This window comes from Carassius carassius, chromosome 50, assembly GCF_963082965.1.
Source record: "Carassius carassius chromosome 50, fCarCar2.1, whole genome shotgun sequence".
Taxonomy (NCBI): domain Eukaryota; kingdom Metazoa; phylum Chordata; class Actinopteri; order Cypriniformes; family Cyprinidae; genus Carassius; species Carassius carassius.
The window spans coordinates 8,530,590-8,548,815 of record NC_081804.1 but is presented as its reverse complement, the minus strand read 5'-3'; the positions used below and the strand labels follow the sequence as shown (position 1 = coordinate 8,548,815).

At 38.2% G+C, this 18,226-nt stretch overlaps 2 protein-coding genes across 4 annotated transcripts in view; both read right to left on the bottom strand.

Annotated features, from left to right (window-relative positions):
- LOC132133510 (fibroblast growth factor 4B-like) lies at nucleotides 1–3,008 on the bottom strand. Its single transcript, XM_059546367.1, has 3 exons — nucleotides 2,274–3,008; nucleotides 1,559–1,662; nucleotides 1–462 (listed from the first exon to the last, which is right to left on the bottom strand). Exons 1-3 carry the CDS (start codon nucleotides 2,608–2,610, stop codon nucleotides 286–288), a joined length of 618 nt encoding a protein of 205 aa, XP_059402350.1. The 5' UTR covers nucleotides 2,611–3,008; the 3' UTR covers nucleotides 1–285.
- A 1,286-nt stretch (nucleotides 3,009–4,294) lies between these two features.
- The window catches only part of LOC132133090 (solute carrier family 45 member 3-like), a 22,367-nt gene continuing 8,435 nt past the window's right edge, over nucleotides 4,295–18,226 (bottom strand). For 2 of the 3 annotated variants that reach the window (XM_059545801.1, XM_059545803.1), the window contains exons 2-6: nucleotides 13,859–14,200; nucleotides 9,400–10,227; nucleotides 5,959–6,224; nucleotides 5,408–5,843; nucleotides 4,295–4,981 (exon numbers count right to left, since the gene is read on the bottom strand). In XM_059545801.1, the coding sequence (XP_059401784.1) occupies nucleotides 5,424–5,843; nucleotides 5,959–6,224; nucleotides 9,400–10,227; nucleotides 13,859–14,006 (1,662 nt within the window). In that variant the 5' untranslated portion in view covers nucleotides 14,007–14,200 and the 3' untranslated portion in view covers nucleotides 4,295–4,981; nucleotides 5,408–5,423. Of the gene's footprint in view, nucleotides 4,982–5,407; nucleotides 5,844–5,958; nucleotides 6,225–9,399; nucleotides 10,228–13,858; nucleotides 14,201–15,412; nucleotides 15,567–18,226 lie in introns of those variants that run through there. The other variant, XM_059545802.1, reaches the window with a different exon arrangement.

Below are 18,226 nucleotides of genomic sequence, written 5' to 3'. Positions count from 1 at the left end.
TAAGGTTTACACCAGTTATGGCAAGCACCCATAAAAAGTGAGAAGGCAAAAAAGCTCCTCGATAATATTCATAATAGAAATCATAAGCAGCAAAGAATGGCATGTACACAAAGTTCAGACACAAAGTAAGCTACCGAAATATACATATATTATTATTACTATTATTTCAATGAAAATAAATACAATGCGTTCTTTTAGTTCTTTGCAGTTTTACCTCTTAGCATGTTTGGGTTACCTACGAGAACATCAAACATGTGCAAATGATTGTGTTATTGCCAGGTTTGCTCATAAACGTGGGAGGAAATGTGTGACGGTCATTGCTGGGGAAGCCTTGTAGCCTCGCTTCAAGCGGCCGTGTTTGCTGAGGGCGATATAAAAGCCCTTGTAAATGGAAGACTCGTATGCGTTGTAATTGTTGGGCAGCAGTGTCTCCTTGAACTTGCACTCGTCACGGAAGGCCCTCTAAAAATGGTATGGATTAGATAGTTAGTTTGGTATTATTCCTCCAAACCTCTTTCTAAGCCCTACACACCACTTCTCCATCACATACTCTCCATACACCCTCCTTTCTAATCTAACTAAAAAATGCAGTAAAAATCACAAAGCAACACTAGTTCATTTTACACGAGTAATGAACCAACTGACAAAACCCAGGCAATTCATTTCCCGTTTCCGTAGAATTCAATGAGAATGAATTCTTTTCACAATCACCACATAGCATGCACGTGGATTGAAGGCCAGATTCTTTTTTAAGGCCCATACTGCTTCTGATGGAGATGCCAATCGGCTGAACATCAGAAAAGGCAAACTTATCAGTTTTATCTTCAATTTCTAAAGCGTAAAAATTACTTTGTCTGCTTAACTGAACTCTGACTGTACCAACCGCATAAATCTTGTAAGTGACTTTAATTAACAGATTTTATCAATACATCAGATTTATCGCTTGCACAAAAATGTGGAACTGCCTACTTTCTTAAAAATGTTCTAAAAAATAGTTCCAAAGGGGGAGTTTGCGATACCATAGAACAACTATTTTTGGTTCCCAAAAGAACCTTTCAATGAACAGTTCTTAAAAATAACATTTTATTCTTAGTGTAAAGAACATTTTAAAAATCTAAAGAATTCTGGAAAGAATCTGTTGTTGAATGGAAAGTTTCAGTGGAACTCTCAGTGCCAATAAAAAAAAAAAAAAACACATCAAAAATATAATGTGAGTAACACCTCAGGGTGAGATCTGGCTTCTTAATAATCCCAGTGCAAAGTAGCTCATTTTACATTCAAGCCATGCACATCATCACAGCTCCTATGAGCCAACAGTTATTAAAAATGAATGACAAGCCAAAGTAGCCAACTACTTAAATATTTAGGTACATTATATTAATGGTAACACCACTTGACATTCTAGAGCCGTTAACAAAATACATCAATATATGTTTTTTTATGAAACCACTTGCCACTAAACTTGACATTTTTATCACCATCACATACATCACATGTCACTGTCCCATTTAACACTTTTCTGTACAATACAATGATATCAAAAGACAGGCATACCTACCGTTCCGTATAACCTTCCGCGGCTGCTCATTGCGACAAACAGCTTGCTTTTCACTCCGTATAGACTAACCACTCCTCTCTCTACCGCTGAGATTTCTAGAAGACCTGATTGAACAGAACATCAGTGTTAGATTCATGACACTGTGGCACACGGCAGCTCATTTACTCAATCGGTAGGATGCGTTCTGCACAAGTGGGTGGATCCAGGGGATGCACTGAGCCTTTGTTCTGCATTTTCTCCCATGCTGGCTCATTTCTTATAATGTGACATGGAAAAAAAGCCCTGCAGTTCTGGCATGTACGACAAGCAGATGGACGCTGAGTAAAATTAGTTGCTGTCTAAATTCGTCCAAGCATTCGTGTCATGTTTGAGCCTCGTGAATTTCAGTAGTGATTGACATTAGGGTTTATTTTAATAGATATGTCATTGCTTTAGGACACATGAGACAATAATAGTAATAGGGGCCTAATAATGATAAAATTCAAATATATATTAATCTAGCATATATATATATATATATATATATATATATATATATATATATATATATATGCACACACAGTAGGATATATATTTTATTAACAGTAGGTTATTTTTTTATTTAATTTTAATTATTTAATTATATATAGAGAGAGCTGTTTATTCAGCTGTTTATTTTACTCATCTCCATCCCTGCTATTAAGCGTCATGCATGACATTTCTGGATGCAACTCACTGTACTGGTTCTCATTATGGACACCGTTTATCCATCCGTCTGGCAGGACCTGCAGGTGAAACCCAATGCCCACGTTGCAGTACAGCCTCCGCACTCTCTTAATGCCCTGCAAATAGTCACGCTCCCAGTTCAGGTCCGATTTCTCCACCGAGATCCCCAAAACGGAGCGGGAGAAGAGCGTCTCCCACCTTTTCTCCAGTGAAGTTGCATTAGTCCTGTTCGAGGTGGGGTAGGAGGACACGATCCCAAGCAGAATGCCCAGCAGAACAACCGCAGTCCACGTCCAGCGCCCGCTGCTCTCGCACATACTGATCAGGAACCTTTGCGCAGTGGCCATCCGGTTTACCCTCGGGGCACGTGGTCAAAATGAATGCCCCTAAAAATACCACTCTTGTTTTTCTTCTTTCGGCATGGTGGCAGGGGCTTATTTTTGGAAGGCAGGTCGGGGCTGCGAGCGTGTAACGCAATAAGCCCCTCGGTAGATGAGAAGAGCAGGGCGGCAGAGCTTGAGCTGGTGGCGGTGGCGGCGATGATGATTACCATGTTTCACCTCTCTGGACGGGGAGCACCACACACTCACCAAAATGCAAGCTCACCTTGCCCGGGAGATCTTCGGGATGACATCACTCACCTTCAGGATGACATCACGCTGACCTCACCGCCGCTGGGGGTCAGTCTGAACGTCAAAATCCAATAGCTATCAATCCACGCGAGCGGCCCCGGGGAGAGCGAGCGCGAGAGTGAGAGCATGGGGCGTGATGGGCTTTGTTGGCAGCTCCCAAATTGGACCGGCGGTCATATGCCTGACGGGCCGCTTCCTTATTTAGAAGGAACGTGTAGAAACAGGCCAGTTGTCACCGCGAAGCCATGTCAATCTGGCAAAACACTTCATGGCCTGTTTGCTCAGGAAGCTTTCACTAAGCTATATTTTGAATATGCCCCTTGATTTATACATCTGGCTAAAAACACAGCTTAGCTGGACGTAACGCTCGTCCGAGCGCGAACTGAACTCCTAACGGCTAATTGACTTAGCACTGACAGACAGATAGATAGATAGATAGATAGATAGATAGATAGATAGATAGATAGATAGATTTTTACACCTGGCAGGTGAACAAAAATTAAAGACAGTTGGCTGTGTGTCCAACAGGTAGCGCTGTCTCGTTATGTTAAAATTTCAAGCGCAATTATTTAATACCTAGCTTTAAGTAATGTAATAACTTCTATGATTCTTTTGGAGGAGGTAATAGGCTATTTGTTTTAATTTCCTTGATATTTGAGACTGACATCAAAACTCACCACTTCTCAAATTTTATTAACCTAAATCTGTCAAAATATTAAATTATGTTTATTAGATTATCATTTAAATCAACCTACAGGGAAAATACTTTTCTTCACTATCAACATTGTTTAAAAATGTAAAATATGTCAGACATAATCCCTATGGACGCCAGATAAAGCGAAATATAGTTCGTTTTTTTTCATGCAAAATCCCGACCCATTTATCTACAGCATTAATTGTTCAAACACTTCAGAATCTAGACAGTCTATTTCAAGGAACAAAAGAGAATGTTGAGTAGTTGTGTCATTTCAAATGGATCCACTTCAAAACATTCCATTGCATCTATGAACAGAAATTAATTTGATGTCATTTCTTTAGTTAGAACGTTTTGTCCTCTGTTGACACAAAAAGATTAACCAAACACCATTTAAACATTCAGAGAAAAAATAGTTTGCAATCTTTTTTTCTCTAACAAAATAATAATTTAATTAAATGTGAAGTATAATGAAAATTATTTATATACGCCACTATTGAGGGGACAAACAGGCTTAACGCAAGACAGAATGACATCATCTGAAACCTTCCAGTAAAACAAAATAGCCCATGGCATTAGTTTAATGTAAATCTTGCAGAAAAAAATATCTTAATTTAAGGTGTAAACAATAGACAGGCTGCATTAGATTTGACAATTCCCCACTTTAAATAGTTCATCCAAATAAAAAAAGAAAAAATCTCAGCATTTAAATATCAGTACCTCTTTTATTAGTTCATTGTGTTGTGACTGGACTGATGATTCTTCAACTGGACAAGAAATTTATCATGAGAATTTGGAAAATGTTTAACAAAGTCAAACCCCATAGCACTCATACACATAAAGCTCCACACACACACTCTGAGCAATGGTGAGTGTACTTACAGATGCATTACTTAAAACATAATTTTTTTTTTTTACAGTTTTTAAAAGTAACTTATTATAACTCGGCCACAAAATAGAAAAGTCATATTGTTGATGATGGTTTTGCAACACTTTGAATAGATAGCCTAGGTCTGTGTGTAATGTTACCTGTAGAAAACTACACCAGATTGTCATTTGAACACCAGATTGAGATTTTATACATAACATTGTGTTATTAGTCATATTAAAGTAATATATATATATATATAAAATTAAGACACTTTTGTTTGACAAACAAGTCAAACAAGGTTATAGTATTACATAAATACAGACCTCGCCAAAACGGGTTCCTTATAAATTCCCATAGGGATATAAATATATGTATATATTATCAATATAAAAATACACATACAATAAAATAGTTCTTTACAAAGAGTCTTTATAATACAACAGGAATTACATCAAGTCCATTTTGATGTGTCCATGGGTCCCATAGAGATATGCACAATTAATCTTCAAAGCAAGCATGAGCTATGAAGAAAAAGGATAAATAATGCAGTCAGCAAAATGTACTACAAAGGACTTGCAAGCCTTGCATTAGAAAAAGCAAACACTTGTCTAAGGTAGGATTCGTACAGAGCACCTAAACGGACAATGATGTAAAAAAAATACTACTACTAATAAAAATATAATTTGAGAAAAGAAAAATAGTATTCTCTCCACAAAAGTATTGCATTCACCCAAAAAACTTATCTTGAAAAAGTATTGCATTCTCTTGAGAAACTTTTCATTCTCTAGCAAAACATTCATGTTCGCTTGCAAAAATATTGTTCCCCTTGCAAAAAGAACTGAAATATAATTTTTACTCCCATCTAATTTTTTACCATCACTTTCTGTAGATTAGTCAGTGACATTTAGCATGATGCTTAGTAAAAGGTGAACTGTGAAATGACTCACATGATTACTGCTGCTTTCAGCTTCTGAGGTCCTTTTGGTCAAAGATGATGTGGGTGGCAAAATAAATGCCAATGGCGCTAAAGATGGCAGAGGAGGCGATGTACACAGTGACGGACTCTGTGAACTGGACGATCATGCCCATGAAGAGGGTAGGGAAGACCTGAGAGAGAAGGAAGGTGCTGTCCAGAATGGCAAAGTCCAGTCCCACTCCACGTTTCCTAAAATCCCCTGACTCCAGACCAAGGGCGGCACTGTTCTGATGCAGAAGTGGGTAATACTCAGGTTCATCTCCACTGTAAGAAACATGCCCATTGGAAATGTCACTCTTGCGGTTGAGATCTCCAGGGCCGTTGTCTAGTGTCAGACAAACTGAATCCCTTGTGATGGTGAATCCATTTGTGTGCACTTTTTTGGTTTTGCTGTTTTGCATGTACACCTGAAGGATGTTAGTGATGAGAAGCAAGTGAGACATTTGTAAAAAATAAATCTAGTTTTTATTATTGATTAGGTCTATAAAAGACAGAAAATATATGCAAGTCTGAAATGCCTACCTCTTTCTCTTTGTGATAGTGGCAGGTAAGCGTGTAAGGCAGTGTCTGCAGCGTCGCATAGGCAAAGCCAGTGAGGGCCGACATAGCCGTGACCAACAAGACACTCTTGGACAAGCAGATGACCAGAGCAGAGATGGTGAAACACACCATGCTGCTCAAATAGACTACCCTGGACCCAAAGAGATGCACCAGCCTGCTCATGACCAGCGAGAAGAAGGTTGAGGTAGCGCACTGCAGGAACAGGCCCAGGCTGCCCATACGGATACCTGTAGGGGGGATGTTGGAGAATTTCACTAGAGAAACAGGTTGGTTTGGTTTAGAATTAACACTTGATTCGGATTCAAGTGTTGATTCAGGTGAATTTCAGGATTGCACAAATATTTTTGTATAATGGCGCTTAACAATATTGTGTTGTTTATAGCAACATACCTGAAATAAAAAACCTATCCCGATCATGTGACACTGAAAACTGTAATAATGGCTGCTGAAAATTCATCTTTGCATCACAGGAATAAAGTACGTTAAAATATATCACATTTATGATCAAATAAATTAGAGACTTCTTTCAAAAATCTTACAGATTCCATACACTGATTAATTTACAGTGAGCTGGTATTTATCACAAAATAGTGGAAATTCAAAGGACACCAGTGGGGTCACCATTCTTTTCAACAGCTGCGCATGTCCAGGTAAACAACAATCCCCAGCCCTTGTGGCTTTGACAGATGAGGTCATTTCATTCTGTTTGCTTTGCCTATTTGAGCATAATGGAGAACGTTTCCTTTGAATAATTCCTATAAGTGATGTTTACTAAGGCATGTGTTTGCAGGCACTGGCGTTGTACTTCAAACAAGCCAGGATCTTTCCTCAGAGAAGGAATTCATAATTTAAACAATTGCAGAACCCCGAGATGTTCACTGTATTGAGCACCTATCGCAAACACTTTTTGTTACATGGGGCACAGTTTGCGGTCGACTGCACTGACAAGACTTCGTTTGTTTGCACACTAATCTTGACCACATCTGTCAAAATGTTTTGCTAAAGGAGCTTTCTGCTGGTGTCAAAGCTCAGTGGGAGAGGTCCAGATGCTAGCTTAACATGAAGTAGATTTTGTAAGTTATAGTTGTTGACTAGCTAAAGACATGCATTTGTTTTCATGAACATTGCTGGAAGCTCAAGCACCCGGGCTGACAGAGGCCACATGTGGAGGTGAATACAAGTTCACGTCGTAGAGACCGATGATCTGGCCAGAGGACGGAAATGACAGACCACCAACAGCAGGAAAACAATTTTATGGACAGTTTAAAAAAAAGCCTTTTGGGCAGACAAGGATATGAGGCAAAGGTAATATTCATTATTATGCTTAACTCCATGAAACAAACACTGATATCCTTTCTGCCGTCCAGTGAGAGCCTCTAGGCAAATCTGAGAATCTATGTACAAATATTTACCAATAAAATGTCCCTTAACATTAACATGAGTGGGAATGCATTACGCATGAGTCTGACAACGTCTCTGAAATAAATAATATCATTAACCATTGAAAATCTCTTGGGAAATCAAACATTACATGACCTGCTTGAAATGCAACATTATGACAAAGCAGTTTTGGATTCAGTTTCTGCTAAGAAACTTACTGCTCTGTTACTTAAAGGGATAGTTCACCCAAAAATCAAAATTATGTCATTAATAACTCACCCTCATGTCGTTCCAAACCAGTAAGACCTCCATTTATCTTCGGAACACAGTTTCAGATATTTTAGATTTAGTCCGCGTGCTCTCAGTCCCTCCATTGAAACTGTGTGTACGGTATACTGTCCATGTCCAGAAAGGTAAGAAAACATCATCAAAGTAGTCCATGTGACATCAGAGGGTCAGTTAGAATTTTTTGAAACATCGAAAATAAATTTTGGTCCAAAAATAGCAAAAACTACGACTTTATTCAGCATTGTCTTCTCTTCCGTGTCTGTTGTAAGACAGTTCAAAACAAAGCAGTTTGTGATATCCGGTTTGCGAACGAATCATTCGATGTAACGGGATCTTTTTGAACCAGTTCACCAAATCGAACTGAATCGTTTTAAACTGTTCGCGTCTCCAATAAGCATTAATCCACAAATGACTTAAGCTGTTAACTTGTGGCTGACACTCCCTCTGAGTTCAAACAAACCAATATCCCGGAGTAATGCATGTACTCAAACAGTACACTGACTGACTGCTGTAAAAAGAGAACTGAAGATGAACACCGAGCCGAGCCAGATAACGAACAAAAGACTGACTCGTTCACGAGTCAAGAACCGGTTGCATCGGTTTTCGAATCACCAGTAGTTCTTTCTGACAGTTCGATTCAAGAAACCGGTTGAAGAAAGCGGTTCACCGGTTCTTTTGTGCTCGACGTAATGGGGTCATTGGCGATGATTGCAAGCCTTTGGTTTACCTGGGCTCATAACATTAGCACAGAATCAGTTCAGAATCAATCACCAAAAGAATCAGTTCGGTTCAGACGCTCTGTGTGTCTGTCTGCTTCATGCTGAATCACACATGCTCAGTATCATCAGCTCCACGGTTCTCGAATTGGACACGTCTGACAGAAATGGTTCTTGACTCGTGAAAGATCCGGTTACATCAAATGATTCGTTCGCAAACCGGATATGACAAACTGCTTTGTTTTGAACTGTCTTACAACAGACACGGAAGATAAGACAATGCTGAATAAAGTCGTAGTTTTTGCTATTTTTGTACCAAAATGTATTTTCGATGCTTCAAAAAATTCTAACTGACCCTCTGATGTCACATGGACTACTTTGAAGATGTTTTTCTTACCTTTCTGGACATGGACAATAAACCGTGCACACAGTTTCAATGGAGGGACTGAGAGCTCTCGGACTAAATCTAAAATATCTTAAACTGTGTTCCGAAGTTAAAAGGAGGTCTTACGGGTTTGGAACAACATGAGGGTAAGTTATTAAGGACATAATTTTGCAAATTGGGCGAACTAACCCTTTAACACCTAGCTGCATCCGCTCCCCATTTACTTTAATTTTATGTATAAAAGAGCAAAAATTCTTCAAAACATCCTTTTTTGTTTTCCACAAAAGAGAAAGTCACTGATATTTGGAAGCATATGAATTTTCATCACTTAAATAAATTTGCGTGTACTGCTGTTCGCAACTGATTTATTTCTCTATTATGTATTTCTGAATGATATTCATTGAAAATAAATGTGAAAAAAATAATTAGATCATGAGAAGTAGGCATTTCATACAAGACTAGGGATGCAGGATTAATTGAAAATATAATATGACTATCAAATTGTAAAGATTGCAAATTAATTTAATTAAATTTGTGTGATTTCAGAGTCTAATGATGCACTGATGAATCCCTCACAATAAAGACCACAAATGTGCATTAAGAAAGTAAACAGGGTTTATTTTACTTACTAACCTTCATCATAGCGTTGCCTGAGAATGGAACCAGGAGCGGCGCTAGGAACTCCTTCGTACAGTCCCTCGCCGACAAAATCTGTGTAGAAGAGCATGAAGGACATGACACCCATCCAGCTGCAGAGCTGTGCCAAACACAGCTGTCGCATGACAAGTGGCACATGGCAGTAGCTGCGATAAATGGTCGGTGTCATGGACCAGCAAGTCCTGAGCAGACACATGAGCGGGCCAGACTTCAGAGTCCGCAGCTTACACTGAAACAGATAGCAGCATGAGCATGGAAAACACCGTCCGGGCTCCGACGGCACCGGTTCCAGGGTGGATGAGGGTTCCTCGGACACCTTCATGGTCACTAACACGCTGACCACGAAGATGAGGATGAGGAGGGAGAACAAGCACTCAGCCTGACCACCAAGGTAGAAGGAAAGTAGCCCACCGCTCCAGTCTAGGGCGGGTAGCAAATAGCCTATGCAACCTCCAAGGCTTACCATGAAGGAGAACATAGCGAAAGCCTGTCCGCAGTCATCCCGTTCACGGTAGAGGTCCGAGAGTAACGCCTCCAGTGGCGTAAAGCACACCTGTCCGCAGAAGTCCAATAGGCCCACGCCTAAGATGAGCAGGCCCACCTGGAGAGCCTGGTTGTGGCGGGTGCTGCCCCAGCTCAGGTTGGCAGCCAACACATCAGCATTTGGTATGATAAAAAGGGCAAGGAGAACTCCCAATGACAGCAACCATATGAAGGGTCGTCGTCGGCCATAGCTGCTGTTGCAGTGATCGCTGGCTGAGCCAATCAGGGGGATGAAGAGAAGTCCCAGGACAGGTCCAATACCTAATGAAAAAGTATATGAATATTAAAAAAAAGAAATGTTTTTTTTTTGTCACTGGAGACAACATTTTTGTCAAAGAATCACAGCCATGGCCTCTATCTTTTGACTTCGTCTTCAGCCTGCTGTAAAGCCTGTAGTTTAAGGTGACCAGTCTCTGGCTCTGCTCCCTCATTCCCACAGCTTTCTAATTAAAGCAGATGACTCACTGGTCATGCATTGATTCCCATTTCGATTCATGTCTAGATCTTCAGCAGCTATTTTTATTCAAGTGCGTGGTGGAATGATGACCTGAACATGCTCAAAATGCAATTAAAAGTTCACTGGAGTCAATTTACTCAGTGCACACTGTAAAAAATCTTAGTACGTTTAATGATAAAAAAATATTATAGAATGTATACTAGTTTAAGGTATACAGTGAAAAACTGTACTACATTTAACAAAAGCATTATTGCTATAAATTAAAAATTTTATCAAATTATGTTATCCATTACTGCAAACACAAAGTCTTCAAATGTCACATGATCCTTGATTTGCTGCTCAAGAAAGTTTGAGAAAAAAAAAAAAAGTTTATTAGCCATGTTGAAAAGAGTTGCTTAAAGATGCTGTATGTAGGATTGACACAGAGTGGTTGAACTAGGTATTGCAGTCCAAATTCAAAATACTGGAGAGGGGTTTTCTTTCACCTGGTCCCTCCGCCTCAGACTTGACGCACAGGCAGGTTGCCAGATTGACGAAACCAACAAGAATGAGAGCACTTGATGCTGAATGGATATGAAATACGCTGTGTTTTTCATCCAACTGGCAACCGTGGTGCCGAAATAGAATTGGGTAAACTGGCAGTGGGCGGGTTTTACAAACCAAAACAAACACTGACATTCTGGCACAGAACGCACATTTTCAGAGGAGAGTAACTGACTGTAGCATTGTTTTTCAGATAAACAAGTAGGTTAACTTAGCATGTTTCTTAAATATCTGCAGACATATTATGGTGTTTTCATGCTTTAGTAGAGTCAAAAACTTACTTATCAGCACTTGCATTTTTTCTGGATTCTTGAAGAATAGAAAATTTGAAGAATATTTGAAGAATAGAAAGTTCAAAGGAACAGCATTTATTTGAAATAGAAATCTGTTGTAACATTATTAATGTCTTTACTGTCACGTTTGATTAATTCAGTGTGTCCTTGCTGAATAAATGTATACATTTCTTAAACCAACAACAAAAATAAAATCTTACAGACCGTAAACTTTTGAATAGTAGAGTATATAGTGGTTTTGAAACTAATTTATGCTGTTTTTTGCCATCATGGTGCATAATAATAATGTTTGCAAATTCTCACACACTAAAAAAACACATTTCCGCAAGAGCTGTGAACCGGAAAATGGAAGCATGTGTGTAAAAACCTACAGTGTATGGTAAAAACACACCTAGAAAAATTAAGGTAACCCTATTTAAGGCACTGAGCAGGTATTGACAAACTATGAGTAATGTGAGGAATACTGTAGTTGGAACTGCCTACCATAAAGAGATTTATTTAACAATGTCGGTCAACTCTGCCTGTAAGTCAACACATGCTGTTTTTCCCAAAGTGGAGGGAGAGTGGGATTATGCCCACTTCCCTTTAAAGGTGCCTTTGTGCTGTTTGCAGCAGTTCGAGACAATTAATCATATGACTCTTTTATTTACTACACAGTGCAATTCATTATAGTCATCCTAATGGTTTCTGTTGCTCCAGTGTGGCTTTAACAACACAAAGGTCATGGATTTAAGTTCCAGGGAAGAAATGTATAGCTATAATGCAGTGTAAGTTCGAGAAGAGGTCACAAAGAACTCATCAAATGAGCATCCAACAAAACCTCTGGAACCACACACAAACCTTTTGAAAGCACTTTTAATGGCAACAACATTATGAGTTTATATAGCTTGTGAATGGAAATGAACACAAAGGATCTTTCTTTGCTTTCCACTGCAGCTGTTGACAAAGAGAGCGGTATGTAGAACATATTAACAGACCACACATCTTCTGTCCGTCTGGTGCAAAGTGACCACATGCACATTTGTGAACTGCTTTTATTCTGTTTAGGTTGCAAGGCAAATAGTCTTTGAGAGAGATTCTTTTACAGCAAAAGCCATGTGGAAACCATTTGTGGGCACCAAATAATGCATCTGTTCATATGACACGCTGAAAAGAAAATCTCAAACACAGACGCCAAATATTTAGAGTCATAAGGCTGTTATTCTAGGATGAAAAATAAAAATAATCACTCACGTCGCTTTATATGAACAAAGTTCTCATGGACTTTTTTTTTCTAGTAGACAAAAGCAAAGTATTCTCTTTGAAACTGCACACTTTAAATTGTTTCATGCCGTGGCCTAGTGGCATATATAAACCATGAAAATTTAGAATATTAATATTTATTTTTATGTATATAATATATAATAAAAAAGTATTCATATATTACATGAACTACCATTCAAAATTTGTATAGTTTCTTATGCCCACCAAGGCTGCATCAAAATACAGTATTGTGAAATATTATTACAATTATCAGTTTCCTATTTTAATGTATTATTTCTTCCTTAACACTCAGCCGTCATAACTCCAGGCTTCATTGTCACATATTATTATAACCGTTAAAAACAGCTTTGATACTTATATTACTTATTATTATATTTTAATACATAGAACATTTTTGGTGGAAACTATTTTATTCTTCTTCTCAGGGTTCTTCGAAGAATAGAAATTTCAAAAGAACAGCATTTATTTAAAATCGATTTCTGTTGACTGTAACTTTTGATCAATTTAATGCTCATTAAAGTATTAATTTATTGTCAAAAATGACCCCAAACTTTTGAACATATAAAAGTATATATTATATATATATTATCGCGATTAATCGCATCCAGAATAAAAGTTTGTGTTTGCATAATATACTTTATGTTTGCACGGTGTATATTAATACACACATTTTTGGATGCGATTAATTGACTTGACAGCCATAGTGTGTATATGTGTTCGTGTGTGTGTGTGTGTGTGTATAATATATATTAATATGAAATTATTGATTTATTTATTTTCACATGACATCTTATGTCATTTTTTATCTAGTATTACTAATACTAAGTTTTCCATTAATATTTTGTCTACCAGTTTTTCAAAGGAATAATAATGACTTTTTTGAAAATGCTTCTCAAAACTCCTAACACAATTACGAGATCATGGGGGTGAGAAATGGAAAAAGTGCACATTTAAATAGGTTGACTGCACAAGCCCACAATATGAGAAAGAGGTTTTCAGCTCTAAGGTAGCCCACGATGACTATATTTTCTGATGAAATTCCAGAGGAAGGTCCCACAGAATTTTAACAAGATGCAGTAAAACTATAAAAGCTTCCACACAGCTGCTGACCCTCGAGCCTCCGGGCCTCTTCCTGCAGTCCAGTGCTTTCCAATTAGCACCTGATTACCACCTGGATGAGGCAGCGAGTGATTTAGCCAGTAATTATGATAATGGCCCCTATTATAGGATCAACTCCTTAGTGGGAAACAACCTTGACTTGCTGTTTACAGCACAGCCCTTAATTAACCAATCACAAACCCTGGTTCCACATTCCAAGGTTAGGCTGAAACCTTACCTAAAACCATTGTCATATACTGTTCCTCCACGCCAGCCTCCAGCAACAGAGGAGGCACGTAGGTGATCCCAGCCGCCACGCAGATCTCCAGGCCACATGTCAGCGAGTTGAGCAGGACCAGATGCCACGGAGACCTCCATCCAGTCATATTTACACAGGAAGCTTTCACCTTTCTCCCGTGTGTTAGTATGAAAACTATTCCCTCTTCCAGGAGATGGTGAAAGGCGCAGGGTCGGGTGCCCAGGGACGAGGTGGGCGCGTGGGATGTGGGAGAGCAGAGATTCGGACTCTCAGTGGGCTCAAGTGAACTAGGGGATCCATTGCGTCTTCAGCATTCTTGATCTGAAAGGAAAAGACAAAAGGTATGCATGATCCGTTTTTGTGATCTACACTATGAAACACATTCCTGCAGATGTTGTTCTCTCTGTTCCTGACCTGCTGGCCACACTAAGGTCACCCTGTCTGACGGCCCGCATTCCCCTCAGTCTCTATCATTAGCTTGTTCACTCAAAGCTGATTTGACTGGGCCTACTCACTGCAGTTGCCACCTCTAATTAGCAGCCTTTGTTCAAGAAAAGCAATGTTAATGAATCCGATTTTTACCACTACTAGTGAAGAACCGTGCATTGAGAGCATTACTCTGTAGCTGCTTTTTGTTAACTGGGGGAGACTGCAATTATGAATTTTTTTATGAATAATATCAAAGGTTTGTTTTCTTCAGCAGGTCATTCATGCTTATTCTGGAGCATTCAAGTGAGTACACAGTTTTAAACAATGATGGTTGTTTAATTTAAAGTCTAGGAGTCTAAATTGAAGTTTAAAACTATTTAGACTAAAGCTGTTTATGTGTTAAATATTTATTATTATTAATTTAGTAACTAAAATGTAACGGAAGTCGTTTTTGTCGATTTTTGAGTCATGATGCTAATTAAAAAAACAAATGTTAAGGAGGTTGGATGTTTAATATATTAAAAGTATATATTTTTTTGATTGATTCATCAACTTGTCTTTATTGTTATTAGCACATGCACAGCCTCTTTAAAAAAGATAAAAACTGAACAGTACATTAAAAGTTGATGATTCATTGCTTGATTAATAACCAAAATCCTTCTAAGTAGATTAGCTGATTATCAAAATGACCATTAGTTGCAACTGTTTATTTTATGCTAAGATGTTCATGTCTATCATCAGATCTGCTGCTAGCCTCCACCAATGACTTCATCCACAACCCGGAGTTCTTCTCCATAAATGTGTAAACAAAGCATCTCATATGAAACACAACACCAACGCACTGCCTCTCTGAATATCATTTCCTCCCACAACTCTCCTGGGCATGACATGTCAATCAGATGAAGGACGTCTTTTCTCAAAATGACACGAAACTAACAAAACAAGACACAGTGAAGCTTTTCACATTCTGACCTTTCAGAGAAAGGCTATTTGCTTTTCAAATGCAGATAATTTTTACTAGAACTCGAATAATAGGCAAAGCACACTAGAAAATATGACTAAAAAACAGATTTCAACAAGAACAGATCAAATTCGATCACTTACTTCAATCTAAGCACTTCAGGTAACTTGATTTGCTTCAGAGCTGCTCTCGATAATGCTTAAAGTGCTGAAACTCTCTCTCGATTATATCAAGCTCTTCCAGAGCTCAGATATTAATCTACGAGTGACGGTGAGTTCTGCGTCTCTGGTTCTCTGGCACTGACTGCCACCCTGCCATCTGATTATGAGACATGTGTGAGAACACTCAGAGCAGCCGCCACCTTTCAGGAGGATGAAAAACAACCAGGTGCTAAATTCATATTTGCTCCATCTATGTGGGCCATCTGCTCAACGTTGGCAGATAGAAAGCATATCATCTCCATTTGAAAAATCTATAAGAAACTTAAAAACTTATCTATAAGAAATACAAGTTCATTTTGTATATAGGGCTTCATTAAAAATGGTTTTAAATAAGACTATAGTCAAGAGACCTAAACAAACCCAAAAATATAACAAAGACTTAATTTGTATTCTGTATTTCAGTGTATTATGCATAGTGGACTTATTTGAAGCATTTAAATAAATAAGGAAAATATGTTTAATCTAAATATATAGGAGTCTAAACCATCTTACCAAAAAGTGTGCATTTTTGCATTAAAGGCTGAAGATTGTGAAATATCTAATAATGATCTCATCATATGGTCCATTATTGCATGGTCAATGAAAAACAAGCACAATACTTTAGCACAAAGCATATGCCAAAATGGGGCTCCACAGACGCAACCATTTCACACCAATTACCTCAGTCCTGAAAAAAGCCCTTCAGGGGTCTATCCCAGTCCATCTCTGTAGGACCTCCACCCTGATGTCCCAATGCCTAGACAACCCACCCCCCACCACGCTTTTCACCCGTCTCATGACAACTTCCCCCACGCCTATCCAGAACTAGCCTTCAAGGTTATATTCGTATTGATGACTAGAATGATTAGAATTCCACAACTGTTACAAAAGAGAAGCACATTAATGCATGTTTTTCCTGAGTCGGAGTTAATAGACTTTAATGCAGATGTGTTGAATTATCTCACCATCTCCTATACTTCTCATATGGTTTGTTTTTAGTTAGTTATCAACAGCATTTGTGGCACAATTAACTGTGTGATTCTGTTTTTTTTAGTTGTTGTTTTTACAACTATTTAATATACATAAAGTTTGATATTAAGTAAATTATATTTTAGTTATAATTTTGCTGGTTATTTTATTATTTCTGCCATTTTTGTCTCCAAGCACTGCAAAATAGAGGTAGCAATGTTTCAACTCCTAAATGAATGAGTGTTTTTGAATTAATCAGTTTGCAGATTCAATAACTCACTCAAAGATGTCACATGTTTTGTTCCTGAATGATTAAGTGTTTTTGAATGAATAGGTTGATAGTAATATTCAATGACTTACTAAAAATAAGACAATTGTCACTACCTACTGGTAAACTGTAACCTGTAGAAAGAGTACACATAATACACAGACTGACAATCTGTCTGGGACATGCAAACACAGTCAAGCAGAGTGATACTAACAATGAAAAGTCAATCGCCTTGTAAGACAAATCAGCAAACAGGATATTAATATTGCGTAACTTAAATTTTAGCCAAAATATTGTGCTATTTTGCTTATTTTGACTCTAAGCAGTGCACAGTTGCTGTGTTTTGATCCTTCCTAATTCAGTTTTTTGAACAAATCAGTTGAGGTGATTCAGTGACTCACTCATTAAGATATAATTTGTTTCATTCCTGATTGAGTCAGTATTTTTGAACAACACAGTTGAACAAATCAATGGCTTATTCAAAAAGACTAGTCACTCATTACTGTTAAAATGCTTTACAAGTTATCTAGCGTAACATTGTGACTGGCCTTGCATGAGTAAAGTTAAACCCAATCATTCAACTTCAATGACCATATAAAGCCATTAAAACAGATCGCATTTACATGAATACCTTGGATACCAGAAACAGACATGACTAACCGCAAATGACTGTTTATTTGAAGCAAATTCCACAGTCATTATGTTGTTAATGCATAACTAGATATACATTTACTTAAATTATTCTCAGCTCAATAAGGATGATTTAGGGACATATCTTCTTTAAAAAAAAATTAGGGACGAGTCTAGATGCTTCTTTGGTAATCAACATTAGGCTACGCCACGGAGCATTATTTTTAAGCGATGCAAACTAAGGTCAGCATGAAGGATTGTGTTACTCAAGTTAATTTCAGACCCTTGTTACCAAGGGGAGAATTTGAAATAATGAAAACTGACAATTCAAGAAGATGTGTCACTCACGAGGCATTAAAATTGTTATCATGCCAGCGGTATCATGGTTCAGAGACACAGGGGAAGCAGGAAGTTATAAGCAGAGCTACCGTATAGAATTTAGCAGCATGTTGCGTACATGTTGACGTGCCTTAAATTATGTGTCAAATGAAAGCCACATGTGTTTGCTTTAAACCTGGCGTGCCTTTACTGTGACATGAATCACGCTAAGCAAAGGCACTGGGTCATTCAGCCAGCACAATGGCCCCGCTTTTACATCTTCAAAGTTCAAACCTTTCCCTTATGTCAACTGATAACTGAGTTTTTTTCCATAAACATGCTCTAACCACCTGATCTGAAAAGGTTTTAGCATTGCTTACCAGCTTAAGGATCCTTTGACACCACCATTGCTCGTCTCACACATCACAATACCAGACCTATTCAATACCACAACCCCCCTCTGCAGACAATCTTTAATGGCTCTGAAGGGCATTATTACCATACAAAACGGGCTTTGTGAACATTGAACCAATGTTAGTAACTTGATATACTGAAGAATCAAACCCTTTAAG

What these genes read in the sequence shown, in the direction of transcription:
- LOC132133510 (XM_059546367.1), bottom strand. Translation starts at nt 2,610, where the DNA reads ATGGCCACTGCGCAAAGGTTCCTGATCAGTATGTGCGAGAGCAGCGGG. An exon ending in CCATAATGAGAACCAGTACA is followed by an intron (nt 1,663 to 2,273) that starts GTGAGTTGCATC and finishes CTGTTCAATCAG; the next exon opens with GTCTTCTAGAAATCTCAGCG. An exon ending in GCGGAAGGTTATACGGAACG is followed by an intron (nt 463 to 1,558) that starts GTAGGTATGCCT and finishes TACCATTTTTAG; the next exon opens with AGGGCCTTCCGTGACGAGTG.